Here is a 13,984-nt window from a genome sequence, read left to right as displayed (position 1 = left end):
AATAAAAACAGGCGGTAAATTTTGAATTTTGAAAAATCCATTGATCGAGTTGGATCGAGTGGTTTTATGTTTTATCAGCTTTATATTAAACCTTACTGATAAGATATCAAATTTCTCTCTGTATGTACCTATGTGCTATTCTTGCGTAATTCAAAGTAACACAAGTAATAAGTTCAGTTTTAATCTTACGCCTAATAGAGGCAGCATAATGTCCTACGTTCCTATTCATGTTTTATTTTCAGCCTCAGTTAATACCTACAAAGCACTCTTTGAAACTGATGTCATTTTGAGTTTCAACAAACTTCCTGTTATGATAATACCTATGTATTCAATATGTTTATTGTCCTAAATTTATTCCAGCAATGTACATAGCTACCTAAATAAGTTTCATTCTTGAAATTGCTTCAGTTTAGTTGGGTACTATGAAGAGCTGTTTACCTTGTTTATACTACCAGCATAGGACTGAAAAGTCCCTCTACAAGATGTTGTTTTCATGTTTTCCACACTTTGTAAAACCATTCACTTTATTTTTACCTCATAAAATGGTCATTTTTTTCTTTCTTGTTTTTGTTTTAAAGGACTTTATTTAATTTCTTATATCCCTCTACAAGATGTTGTTTTCATGTTTTCCACACTTTGTAAAACCATTCACTTTATTTTTACCTCATAAAATGGTCATTTTTTTCTCTCCTGTTTTTGTTTTAGAGTTTTAAAGGACTTTATTTAATTTCTTATGATGTCTTTCCAATTTTGTTCTGCAGAAAAAGATAGGCGTTTTCAAGCCCAAAGATGAAGAGCCCTATGGACGACTGAATCCAAAGCTCTACAAGATGTTGTTTTCATGTTTTCCACACTTTGTAAAACCATTCACTTTATTTTTACCTCATAAAATGGTCATTTTTTTCTTTCCTGTTTTTGTTTTAAAGTTTTAAAGGACTTTAATTTTTAATTTCTTTGTTCTGCAGAAAAAGATAGGCGTTTTCAAGCCCAAAGATGAAGAGCCCTATGGACGACTGAATCCAAAATGGACCAAATGGATGCACAAGCTGTGTTGTCCCTGCTGTTTTGGACGGGCCTGTCTCATCCCCAACCAGGGATATTTATCAGAAGCCGGTGCCAGTCTGGTGGACCAGAAATTAGGACTGAATATTGTCCCCAAGACTAAGGTAGGTTGATTGGAAGAAGGAACAAACAAAGGGAAAGTAAACCTTCAACTGGCCTAACACCTGTGAACGTCCTAGTCTTGGGAAGTCCGCCCTCTGTATTGACAGGGTGTGCCAGAAAATAGTCCACCACGGATTGGTTCGACTTCATAAGTTCCGCCACTTTCTCTGCCACTCCACCGTCGTCATTGTCCGTGAAGTCGACTAACCAATCGAATGGAGGTTTGGTGCTGAGCGGGATGTCGGGGTATGTCTCGTGAGTGAGTTTCTCACCTGAAACAGCACGTGTCTACTTATACATCACCTGAAATCAAGGGGACAAACCAGGGCGGGCGTTAAACGAAACAAAAACCAGGGATATTTATCAGAAGCCGGTGCCAGTCTGGTGGACCAGAAATTAGGACTGAATATTGTCCCCAAGACTAAGGTAGGTTGATCGGAAGAAGGAACAAACAAAGGGAAAGTGAACCTTCAAACGGTCTAACACCTGTACATAGATGTGCCAAGTTTCAAATCAATGAACTGAAAGTGGCTCAGAAATGTTACAAGACAAATAACATACAATGAAGATGATTAAGTAAATACCTATTACTATTAGTGATTTAGCGATGGTATAATTAAACAAGATTAAATAACTAGATACTTTACTATCACAAATCACCAGTGCTTAGACATAATTAATAACTCGACTGCCTATCTGTATAAGTACCTATACATTCTTGAATTTCTTTCAGTAGGTATTTATAAAAAACAAACATCAATGGGAATTTTTCGTGAATGAAACTGGTAGCGACAGCCTAGTTAAAGCCGTATTTTATTTTGTGACTTGTGACTTTTTATAGCAAACATGGCTGAAGCAATGAGATTGTGAGATTCCGCTTTGTGGAGCAAGTGTGAAGGTCCAAAGCGGAATCTCATCGGTTCAGCCATGTTGACTATACATTGGATAAGCTAACTGGTTAGATTGGAAAGACAATGTAAAGATTAGGTATCAGGTAGGTGTGATTAGATTAGGTATCAGGTAAACAGATTAGGTACCTACAATGTATAGATTAGGTATCAGGTAAACAGATTAGGTACAATGTATAGATTAGGTCTCAGGTAAACAAAACAAAAAAAAAGCTATAGGTATTTTCGTTGGCATTTCAACAACTATGTACATTATTAGATACCTACTACTTTTTTTCAATTACCTGAGCTATGCATTTGAGTACCTCCTTCGATCTCCACTCTCGCTTTCGAACGAATAGATAGGACATTGGATAAGCTAACTAGTTTAGATTGGAAAGACAATGTATAGATTAGGTATCAGGTAGGTGTGATTAGATTAGGTATCAGGTAAACAGATTAGGTAGGTACCTACAATGTATTTGTATAGATTAGGTATCAGGTAAACAAAACAAAAAAAAAAGCTATAGGTATTTTCGTAGGCATTTCAACAACTATGTACATTATTAGATAGGTACCTACTAACTTTTTTCAATTACCTGAGCTATGCATTTGAGTACCTCCTTCCATCTCCACTCTCGCTTTCTCATAAACATTATCCCATTTGAACGTTCTGGTCTTGGTCCACCGGGAGCACTCAGTAAAATTTCGTAGGGCCCTTTTTTGTCCACCTCTGTGGCTGAGTGGTCAAGGGCACTGACTCAACCTGGAGGTGCTGGGTTCGAATACCGGGCAGAGGGGAAATTTTCTGATCGAACTTTTCCGTCCTTGGATAGGCATGGCTGTAAAAGAATGTACCTTAGTAATGCGAAAGTGGTTCTAAGATACATTTTTTTTTTATTATTATTTTAATCTTAATCTCTGTTTTGTATTGCAGGAGGACAAAGGGTTTGACCGGCACTTGTTTGAGAAGCAAATGTCCGTGATGAGAGGTCAAATATTGAACCTCAACCAGGCTCTGAAAGACGGCAAGAGTCCGGTACAGCTTGTGCAAATGCCGGCAGTGATAGTTGAGCGGTAAGAGAATGAGAGGTCAAATATTGAACCTCAACCAGGCTCTGAAAGACGGCAAGAGTCCGGTACAGCTTGTGCAAATGCCGGCAGTGATAGTTGAACGGTAAGAGAAAGGATTTTTTTAGGTTTGATAGAGGGAACTGAAACTGCTAAGGTCTTATCGTCCCGAAAGTGAAAAAAGAAGACAGGCTAGGAGAACTTGGTCGTTCCGAGAACAAACCTTACCTATCTGCTTGGGATAGTTTGTCTCGGGTAGGAGTCGAACCCGCGACCTAGGGCTTCAAAGGCAGACGCTTTACCAACCAAGCTAACTAGGCGGACATATTTCTATTTTACGAATCAAATATATCACTCATCTAATGGAATAAGGTAACTTCATATTTTTCCATTAGATGTTCGATATAATTACGTATGTAAGATCGTCTTTAGACTGCGGGGGTAAAGGGAATTTTCAGTCTCATCCTAGCAGTAATGAGATAATTGTCGCATTTTATTTAACACTAAACCGTAAACCAGAGTTCGGTTTAGTCAAGGTCACTCCCTCCCTTCACATGGAAGTGAGTTTATGACGTGAGGGGTGTTCACCATTTTTTTAGGTTTACGTTTCCCCTCTTGCCATGCTAAACCAAGCTCTGGACTTCGGTTGACGGTAGAGTCGCCATTTTTTTCTCGGTTCATGCGAACAGCTGATTTTTTGTAATCAGCTGATTATCCCCACTAGGAGTTGACTACGAGATTTGTACCCCCACTCTCTAAATTTCGGTTTATGGTTTAGTGTTACCAGGGTGGGGAAGTGAAAATAAAACACAAAAAAATCAAATGTTGATGCTCACATCAGTTACATCAGAATAAAAAACAGGCCTTTTCCTCGCTTTCTTTAGCTTGTAAAGAAGTCTTTTCCAATGATACCGCGAAATTTTTGTTGTGCTCGTCACAGTCGTTCCCATCTGTTTACCGGGCGAGCGCCTTGACCACTACACCACCGAGGCAGGAGAATACCCTAATCCCTCATTATTGCTATTATTTTACTGTTCACAGGTGGGTTCGTTTCAAATGTTCGTGGACGGATACAAGGATGCAGAATTCTGGCTACGCCGCTTCGAGCTCGAGCCTTTGCCAGCCGGTCTAGCCCTATCGTTCCAACTCCAGTTTGAACGCCTCGTGGTACTCGACTATATCATTCGGAATACATGAAAAGTCCCTTTACTCCAGCAGTAGGCTACTACTATTATTGTCGTCAAATTATATTGAGGATGAAATTCCATACCTCGGCTGGGATTGAACCTCCTGTTTACCGGGCGAGCGCCTTGACCACTACACCACCGAGGCAGGAGAATACCCTAATCCCTCATTATTGCTATTATTTTACTGTTCATAGGTGGGTTCGTTTCAAATGTTCGTGGACGGATACAAGGATGCAGAATTCTGGCTACGCCGCTTCGACCTCGAGCCGTTGCCAGCCGGTCTAGCCCTATCGTTCCAAATCCAGTTTGAACGCCTCGTGGTACTCGACTATATCATTCGGAATACGGACAGGGGCAACGACAACTGGCTCATCAAGTATACGCAGCCCGATATACAGAGCAACGCGCCCTCTGGTATCGAAAGGGAGAATGAGATGCAGGATGCAACGGTGAGTGGAGTTGTATTCGATTATGTGAAATAGAAGTCAGTCATGAGACGAATTCTTAATGGAATTTCTCTTTGGACTAATGGCGCCACCACACTTGCTGCTACGAACGCTATGTACTGTTTCCACTCTTGGGGATTTTTGAGTTGTGTGAGGGATACATCAGAAGTTAAGGGAGAATATTTGGGGATTTTTTTACAACTAGATAAGGGATTTTTCTTTCTTAAGCGAGTGGAAACACTGTGGGTAAACATAATCGAGCTTGGCAACCAGGGTGTTGAAGATGAAAAAGATTCGGCCATGCTGTCGGGCATAGGTATTGACTGAATTAAATTTCACATAATCGAACACGCCTTGGGTAAACTGTACGAACAAGGGGCACGAGTCAGCCTAGTTAACTTGGTTGTTAGTGCGTCTGACTTGTAAGCGCTAGGCCGTGGGTTCGATTCCCGCCCGGGTCGGATTTTATCCTGAACGGAAAATGTTCGTTATCGGAACGGCTGGCTTTCTCCTATCCTGTCTTCCTTCTCTCTTCGATTTCGGGATGATAAGACCTTAGCGATTAAAGTTCCCTTTATCAAACCTCTTAAAAAAAGGGGGGTGCACGGTTAGTCCAGTGATAACGCCCTTGCTTTCTATGCAGAAGATTGAAAAAAAAAAATGGCAATTTATTTTGCAAACCCTAATATCCTCATTTTTGTTCTTCAGGATTGGAACGTGGTAGACAAGGCAGACATTCGTCTGGCGGCCATTGATAATGGGCTGGCGTTTCCATTCAAACATCCAGATTCTTGGCGAGCCTACCCGTATCATTGGGCGTGGCTGCCACAGGCTAAAGTCCCGTTTAGTATTGAAACGCGAGACCTAGTGCAACCTCTGCTGGCTGATATGAACTTTGTGCAGGACCTGTGTAATCTTACGCCTGTTCAAATTTTCTGTACCTACTAAAACTTAATCTGCGTCTGAAAATTTCCATGAATTTCCAAGGTTATGTAATTAGGAAAGGAAATTGTATCTTCATAATCATCTAATTGATCTAATATTGTTCTTCATTGCAAATATACCTAGTTCTTTGTGCGAATATTATATTTGTTTTGGAACTGTCCATAGTTAATTTAATGTGTATACAGTAATCGACTTGTTTCAAGTCAAAACCTTCACAAATCTTACGCCTGTTCAAATTTTCTGTACCTACTAAAACTTAATCTGCGTCTGAAAATTTCCATGAATTTCCAAGGTTATGTAATTAGAAAAGGATATCGTATCTTCATAATCATCTAATTGATCTAATATTGTTCTTCATTGCAAATATACCTAGTTCTTTGTGCGAATATTCTCTTTATTTTGGAACTGTCCATAGTTAATTTAATGTGTACACAGTAATCAACTTGTTTCAAGTCAAAACCTTCACAAATTATTCTGAATGTGATATTGTTTACCTATGTAAAATAGAAGTGTTTTTACTGGTGTGGTAGTGATAGCACAGTGCATTTATTATTGTAATTTGATGACTCATCGGCAAATGTAATTTACATTCTCTGTGATTGTGTTTACCTATGTAAAATAGAAGTGTTTTTACTGGTGTGGTAGTGATAGCACAGTGCATTTATTATTGTAATTTGATGACTCATCGGCGAATGTAATTTACATTCTAAATTTGGCCTAGCAGCTGTTGTGTATTTCAGCCCCATATTCAATGACTGACACGGAACAAACACAGTTGAATTCTTCATTTCCCAGTACTTCAGCTGTATCGAACGGTTATGTGAGACCAAGCTCTGGTGTGTCATCATTATCCTCTGAAGAGACGGCTATTTTACCAGACATTGAATTTTGTGGCCCGAGTACATCTAACCTAAGTGAAAGTCATCGAAATAGAGAAAATCAACCCTTACTTGGACGTATGGACGGGGAAACATATGGCAATCATTTTCCAGGTTTGTAATGCCTAGGACTTACCTATACCTACTAAAATTATGTTTATTCTCTTGAAACCATAGGTAATTACCTGCCTAGTAAATTGTTTTGAAAATAATGTGTTGTTTTCTTACTTCATTATTGTACCTGCAGGATCATTAACCAAGTTGTAGACTTCATTATCGGAAATATTGTAATAGGTACCTGATGTTATTATTTTTTAATTATTACAGATGATCCAGGATTCACAGAGCTGGTGAGGCAAGCAGAAATAGCAATAGACAATGGCATTTTCTTGAAAAATCCCATTGGTTTTGTAGAACCTTTGGTAAAGAATTTGTCAGTAGTTTCGTTGTGTTCCCTCAGGTTCACTTGACGTCGTTTACGGCTCATTGGTGCTTGTGTTACATTTTCGGTTTTATTCCTTTTGAAGTATTCCATAATTCGTTTGAGAAAGCCTTTGCTTTTCGTTGCGTTCCCCCTTGTCCTTAGATTTTGAAACTTTCTTACTACTGCTTTCCTCGCTTTCTTTAGCTTGTAAAGAAGTCTTTTCCAATGATACCGCGAAATTTTTGTTGTGCTCGTCACAGTCGTTCCCATTTCAATGGCATTTTCCCAGAAAGAATTTATCAAGGATCAAGTGGTAGCTACTTTGTTAAAAATCCAACAGGGGTAAGTAAGATGGTAGAATCAAAATTACCTACTTATCAAATACCAAGTGGGCCATTTTGACTTGTCAGATACCTGTAGGATCCTCGCTTTCTTTAGCTTGTAAAGAAGTCTTTTCCAATGATACCGCGAAATTTTTGTTGTGCTCGTCACAGTCGTTCCCATTTTCTCGGGTTTCTCAGGTTTGGTTGTTTTCTTGAATACATTATATTTTCCGAACAGGTTTTTCATGTAATGGATGAATCGGCTTCCCGAGGTTTCATTTGAATGAATTTGGTTGTTTTCTTGAATACATTATATTTTCCGAACAGGTTTTTCATGTAATGGATGAATCGGCTTCCCGAGGTTTCATTTGAATGAGAGGTACTCGTACAATGTTGTTTGCTTTCGACATGGGTACTTGTGAAGGTAACCGTAGTTTTGACGGTGGAAGGGGTAGAGGTTACCTCATTGGTACTAGCTTCTATTTCAATATCAGTTATTGGTTCACCATCAGATATTATTATTTCACCACTATCTGTGGTAGTCTCAAGAATATCTGAAATTCAAAATAATTTTATGAAATACCTACCTACTACCTACATATTTTACTACATGGGCATTTTAAAATGAAATGATCGCTTTATTGATCTATGAATAGATAGGACATTGGATAAGCTAACTGGTTAGATTGGAAAGACAATGTAAAGATTAGGTATCAGGTAGGTGTGATTAGATTAGGTATCAGGTAAACAAAACAAAAAAAAGCTATAGGTATTTTCGTAGGCATTTCAACAACTATGTACATTATTAGATACCTTATACCTACTACTTTTTTTCAATTACCTGAGCTATGCATTTGAGTACCTCCTTCGATCTCCACTCTCGCTTTCTCATCACACCATGTATAATGTGTATCAAGGCTGTGCCAGCAAGGTTTTTGTTTCTGATATTTTATCATGGAAAATTATTTGAAGTATGGTACAACAATGTGTGTGACTATAAATAATGAAAGCAAAATGTAGTAGGTGTTTTACATAGGTACTTATGTTACCTTAAATCCATTCCATATCATAGTGTCAATATAGAGGCAGCATAATGTCCTACGTTCCTATTCATGTTTTATTTTCAGCCTCAGTTAATACCTACAAAGCACTCTTTGAAACTGATGTGGTCATTTTGAGTTTCAACAAACTTCCTGTTATGATAAGACCTATGTATTCTAACATGTTTATTGTCCTAAATTTATTCCAGCAATGTACATAGCTATCTAAATAAGTTTCATTCTTGAAGTTGCTTCAGTTTAGTTGGGTACTATGAAGAGCTGTTTACCTTGTTTATACTACCAGCATAGGACTGTAGGTACTCACTACATTAGGTAAGTAGGTAGGTGCCCTAGTCTCTCAAATCACCTATTTAGAAAGTGTAATAACAATGAGGTTGAAATTATTATTTTAGAAAAGTTTTGTTTTAGTTAGAATCCTAGCCAGGTGCAATGGCCTTGATCTGAATGTAGGTAAAGTAACAAAACATCACACCATGTATAATGTGTATCAAGGCTGTGCCAGCAAGGTTTTTGTTTCTGATATTTTATCATGGAAAATTATTTGAAGTATGGTATGGTACAACAATGTGTGTGACTACATAATGAAAGCAAAATGTACTTTCCTTTATTATTACAATAGTAATAAAAAGGTATAAGGGACGGACTATTGTATTCGCTTCGGTGTCGTCTGTCTGTCGGTCGGTCTGTGCCCATAGAAAGACTTATCCAAACCTGGTCGAACTATATATCAAATTAAAGGTCTTTTCACCAGGAACACGAAAGTGGTGGTGCAAATTTTGTCCAGAAAGCCAAAAAACCAAAAGAATGGGTTTTTGGGGGATTTTTTTCACATTTTCTCACACAAATGAGCTCTGATCTCGAAATTTGTCGCGACGACCTACATATGAACTCAAAGCGAGAAAGTTTTTGATAACACTTCAGTCGTTATTTTAAGACCGGTTTTAGCGTCACCTATGTTAAGGTACGCCGAGCAAGGCCAAAAAATGGATGGGTGGCTTAAAGGCTCTAGTCTTATTTTAAATCATTACATGAAAGTAAAATCGAAAAATCAAATCAAGAATAATAATAAACTGAATATTAAACAAAGTAGGTAGGTACATAGGTACTGATTTTCTTTAATCACGATCGAATAAACTACGGGCTAAAAAATTCTCGGAGGGACGGACCCAGCTTTTTTTTAAAGGTTTGATAGAGGGAACTGAAATTGCTTCGGTCTTATCGTCCCGAAAGTGAAAAAAGAAGACAGGCTAGGAGAACTTGGTCGTTCCGAGAACAAATCTTACCTATCTGCTTGGGATAGTTCGTCTCGGGTAGGAGTCGAACCCGCGACCTAGGTCTTCAACCTTTACCAACCAAGCTAACTAGGCGGGCATATTTCTATTTTACGAATCAAATATATCACTCATCTAATGGAAAAAGGTAACTTCATATTTTTCCAATGTGCGATATAATTATGTAAGACCCTCTTTAGACTGCGGGGGTAAAGGGACTTTTCAGTCTCATCCTAGCAGTAATGAGATAATTGTCGCATTTTATTTAACACTAAACCGTAAACCAGAGTTCGGTTTAGTCAAGGTCACTACCTCCCTTCACATGGAAGTGAGTTTATGACGTGAGGGGTGTTAACCATTTTTTAGGTTTACGTTTCCCTTCTTGCCATGCTAAACCAAGCTCTGGACTTCGGTTGACGATAGAGTCGCCATTTTTTTCTCGGTTCATGCAAACAGCTGATTTTTTTCAATCAGCTGATTATCCTCACTACGAGTTGACTACGAGATTTTTACCCCCACTCTCTGAATTTCGGTTTATGGTTTAGTGTTGCCAGTCTGGTGGACCAGAAATTAGGACTGAATATTGTCCCCAAGACTAAGGTAGGTTGATTGGAAGAAGGAACAAACAAAGGGAAAGTGAACCTTCAAACGGTCTAACATAGATGTGCCAAGTTTCAAATCAATGAACTGAAAGTGGCTCAGAAATGTTCCAAGACAAATAACATACAATGAAGATGATTAAGTAAATACCTATTACTATTAGTGATTTTTTAGCGATGGTATAATTAAACAAGATTAAATAAATAGGTAGATACTTTACTATCACAAATCGCAAGTGCTTAGACATAAATAATAACTCATCTGCCTATCTGTATAAGTACCTATACATACTTGAATTTCTTTCAGTAGGTATTAAATTTAATTATTCTTGCAAACACTTAATATTACCTATCTCTCAAGAAAAAATAAAAAACATACAACATTTCATATTACTATAGATTGTATAGATAATTCATATTCTACGCGTCACGTCAATGCCTGTCACCCAAACGGTTGACGATAGAGTCGCCATTTTTTTCTCGGTTCATGCGAACAGCTGATTTTTTTCAATCAGCTGATTATCCCCACTACGAGTTGACTACGAGATTTTTACCCCCACTCTCTAAATTTCGGTTTATGGTTTAGTGTTAAATAAAATGCGACAACTGTATTCTACTCACTTCTATTCTTTATTCTTACATCTATGTTTCCAGGTCCAAAGGTCGTGTGGGTACGACAACCAAGTTCCGATCATTCAGTGATACGTTTACTCAGAGATTCCAAAATAAAAGTCCCTTCTTCACGTGGTGCTGAATTCTATACACTCGGCTCCGACGGAAATTAACTGTCAACCAGTGAGCAGCTGAGAATGGAATTCTGCTTTGCAGCCAACACAGGGTATCACATTATAATAGAGCTGGATCGGGCTGTAATTCGAAAAGGAATTCTACTAACTTAGCAGCCAACACAGGGTATCACATTATAATAGAGCTGGGTCGGGCTGTAATTCTAAAAGGAATTCTACTAGCTTAGCAGCCAACACGGTATCACATTAAAATAGAGCTGGAGTGTTCCAAAATAAAAGTCCCTTCTTCACGTGGTGCTGAATTCTATACACTCGGCTCCGACGGAAATTAACTGTCAACCAGTGAGCAGCTGGGAATGGAATTCTGCTTAGCAGCCAACACAGGGTACCACATTATAATAGAGCTGGATCGGGCTGTAATTCGAAAAGGAATTCTACTAGCTTAGCAGCCATCACAGGGATCACATTATAATAGAGCTGGATCGGGCTGTAATTCTAAAAGGAATTCTACTAGCTTAGCAGCCATCACAGGGTATCACACTATAATAGAGCTGGATCGGGCTGTAATTCTAAAAGGAATTCTACTAACTTAGCAGCCATCACAGGGTACCACATTATAATAGAGCTGGATCCGGTAATAATTCTAAAAGGAATTCTACTAACTTAGCAGCCATCACAGGGTATCACATTATAATAGAACTGGATCAGGCTGTAATTCTAAAAGGAATTCTACTAGCTTAGCAGCCCACACGGCATCACATCAAAATAGAGCTGGAGTATCGGGCTGTAATTCTGCTAGTTAAGCTGCTAAACAACAAAACAGGGAGTTTGTTTAGACTGCTGGGGGTAAAGGGACTTTTTAGTCCCTTCAAGCAGGATAAACAAGGTATATTCAATTCAATTCAACAGCGTAAATTGTACTACTATCAGAACATCTCAGCAGGATGTAATTCTAACAAGTCTGTGGAAGTGTGGACCTCTGTTCACACATATTTTGCTGTTATCTAAGTGCCTGGCATGCTGTGACAGTGAGAATATGTTTGTGATAGCTAACTTGTTTATAACTAAGGCGAAATTGAAAGGTAAGGATAAAAATACAAGGTTTTTGTCTATTTAAACGCATCTAAATAGGTTTATTTAAACACGTCTATGCTATGGGATATGGTGTATGTCAAAAATATTGAGTATTGACTGATCATTGCAATTTTTTTCGAATCTTTTAATATAGTCAGTTTACATTTATTGATTTTCCATCATAATAAAGCTAATAACTAAACATTAAGTTTGTTTAACAATTTTATAACTAACGATATCCTTAAGGGTACTTACGTACATTATGTCAGTGTTTTGTACATGAAATTATTCCAAGTTGGTAGTGAAAGTGTATTGACTTTTGTATTTTATATTATTATCATTATTATTTTAATATTTCTATTCCTAAAGCTGGGAGCATTAGGGTTGGGATACTCAAGATCTAAGTCTCTTTCCTTTTCCTATTCTTCCTCCTCCTCCTCCTCTTCCTAAAACCTGGAAAGGTGGATCCGAAAATTCTCCTGCTCCCAGCTTAATTTTACCCACCAAATCTTCTGAATTGTGTATTTTAAACTTACCTAAAAATTTCCCCAACTGAAATAAAGTTAAGTTATAAAAAATTAATGTCATTGGTAATCGGGATTGTTTTTAATATCTAGTTAAGGTCTCAATAGGTCCTTTTGCTAAGCGAGCAGCTTATGACCCACACATGGTTTTTTTTCTTCACGGTTTGATGGAGGAAACTGTACCAACAGAGGTCTTATGGTCCCGAGAACCGAGATAGGAGAAAGCTAATCGTTCCGAGAACGAACCTCATCTGTTTAGGATAAAGTTCGCCCCAGGTGGGGATCGAATCCGCGACCTATCACTTACTAGGCAGGAGTGTTACCCTCTAACATAAAATAAAAACCAGGCTGGCAGCAGAGATCTCAAAATAATAATTGAAGATATTGAAATCGACAACGGACATTTCCCATTCATAACCTTGAAATGTAGTTTCCCTTCTCACACTACACCACCGAGGTAGGTAGCGCCTTGACCACTACACCACCGAGGTAGGTAGCGCCTTGACCACTACACCACCGAGGTAGGTAGCGCCTTGACCACTACACCACCGAGGTAGGTAGCGCCTTGACCACTACACCACCGAGGTAGGTAGCGCCTTGACCACTACACCACCGAGGTAGGTATTCCATACCTCGGCTGGGATTGAACCCACGCCCTCCTGTTTACCAGGCGAGCGCCTTGACCACTACACCACCGAGGCAGGTTCATGTACGTGAGATCATGTACGTGAAAAAAGGATGGGATTATGAATTGGTCCACCAGCGGTGAGAGCACCTTGAATGCTACAGTTCCCCACGGATCACTGAAGTTAACGTTGCGCGTGGTTAGTACCTGGATGGGTGACCATCTGGGGATTCCGCGTGCTGCTGGATTCTCAGCTCCACTCAGGCTGGGTTAGGTTAAATTGAGGAGGCAGGTAGCTTGTTGCCGAATGGTGGGTAAAACCCCCGTCACAAGAAGTCTCCTTGTTCTTTCTCAGCTTCTGTTTTCTCTATTGATTTGTTATGATCAGGCAGTTCGTTTTTGGCATTGTTTTGTCTGTTTTTTTTTTTTTTTTTTTTTTTTTTTTTTTTTTTTTTATGATCGGGGGTTTCGTTTTTGCCTTTTTTTTTTGTTTTTTTTTTTTTTTTTTTTTCTTTCTTTTTTTTGTTAAAAAAGACGTTAAACCCCTATCCCACCCCCTGAATTGGTCCAATTTTTTCGAACTCGTGGTCCCCGAACTACAATCCAGTCTCCAGACTATATTCGGCCTTCGGTCACGGAGTCTGCACATTTATTTCTCATGATCTTGACCTCTCTTGCACTTCTACGGAATTGAACTGATAAAGCTACTGATTAGGTGATTTTCGCTTTTCTAGTGCAAAATGATAAAATGCTGATAGC

At 38.7% G+C, this 13,984-nt stretch overlaps 1 protein-coding gene across 1 annotated transcript; it reads left to right on the top strand.

The window, feature by feature from the left end:
* The first annotated feature begins 963 nt into the window (after positions 1–963).
* Positions 964–11,260, top strand: LOC103509329 (phosphatidylinositol 4-kinase type 2-beta). The gene is made up of 6 exons (XM_008473939.2): positions 964–1,166; positions 2,989–3,090; positions 4,164–4,289; positions 4,504–4,758; positions 5,464–5,675; positions 10,911–11,260. Exons 1-6 carry the CDS (start codon positions 1,038–1,040, stop codon positions 11,008–11,010), a joined length of 924 nt encoding a protein of 307 aa, XP_008472161.1. The 5' UTR covers positions 964–1,037; the 3' UTR covers positions 11,011–11,260.
* Positions 11,261–13,984: the final 2,724 nt, after the last annotated feature.

The sequence above is a fragment of the Diaphorina citri genome, unplaced genomic scaffold (assembly GCF_000475195.1).
Source record: "Diaphorina citri unplaced genomic scaffold, Diaci psyllid genome assembly version 1.1 scaffold488, whole genome shotgun sequence".
NCBI classification, from domain to species: Eukaryota; Metazoa; Arthropoda; class Insecta; order Hemiptera; family Psyllidae; genus Diaphorina; species Diaphorina citri.
Note: the sequence above shows the minus strand (reverse complement) of the source record. Positions and strands in the feature narration are given on the sequence as shown.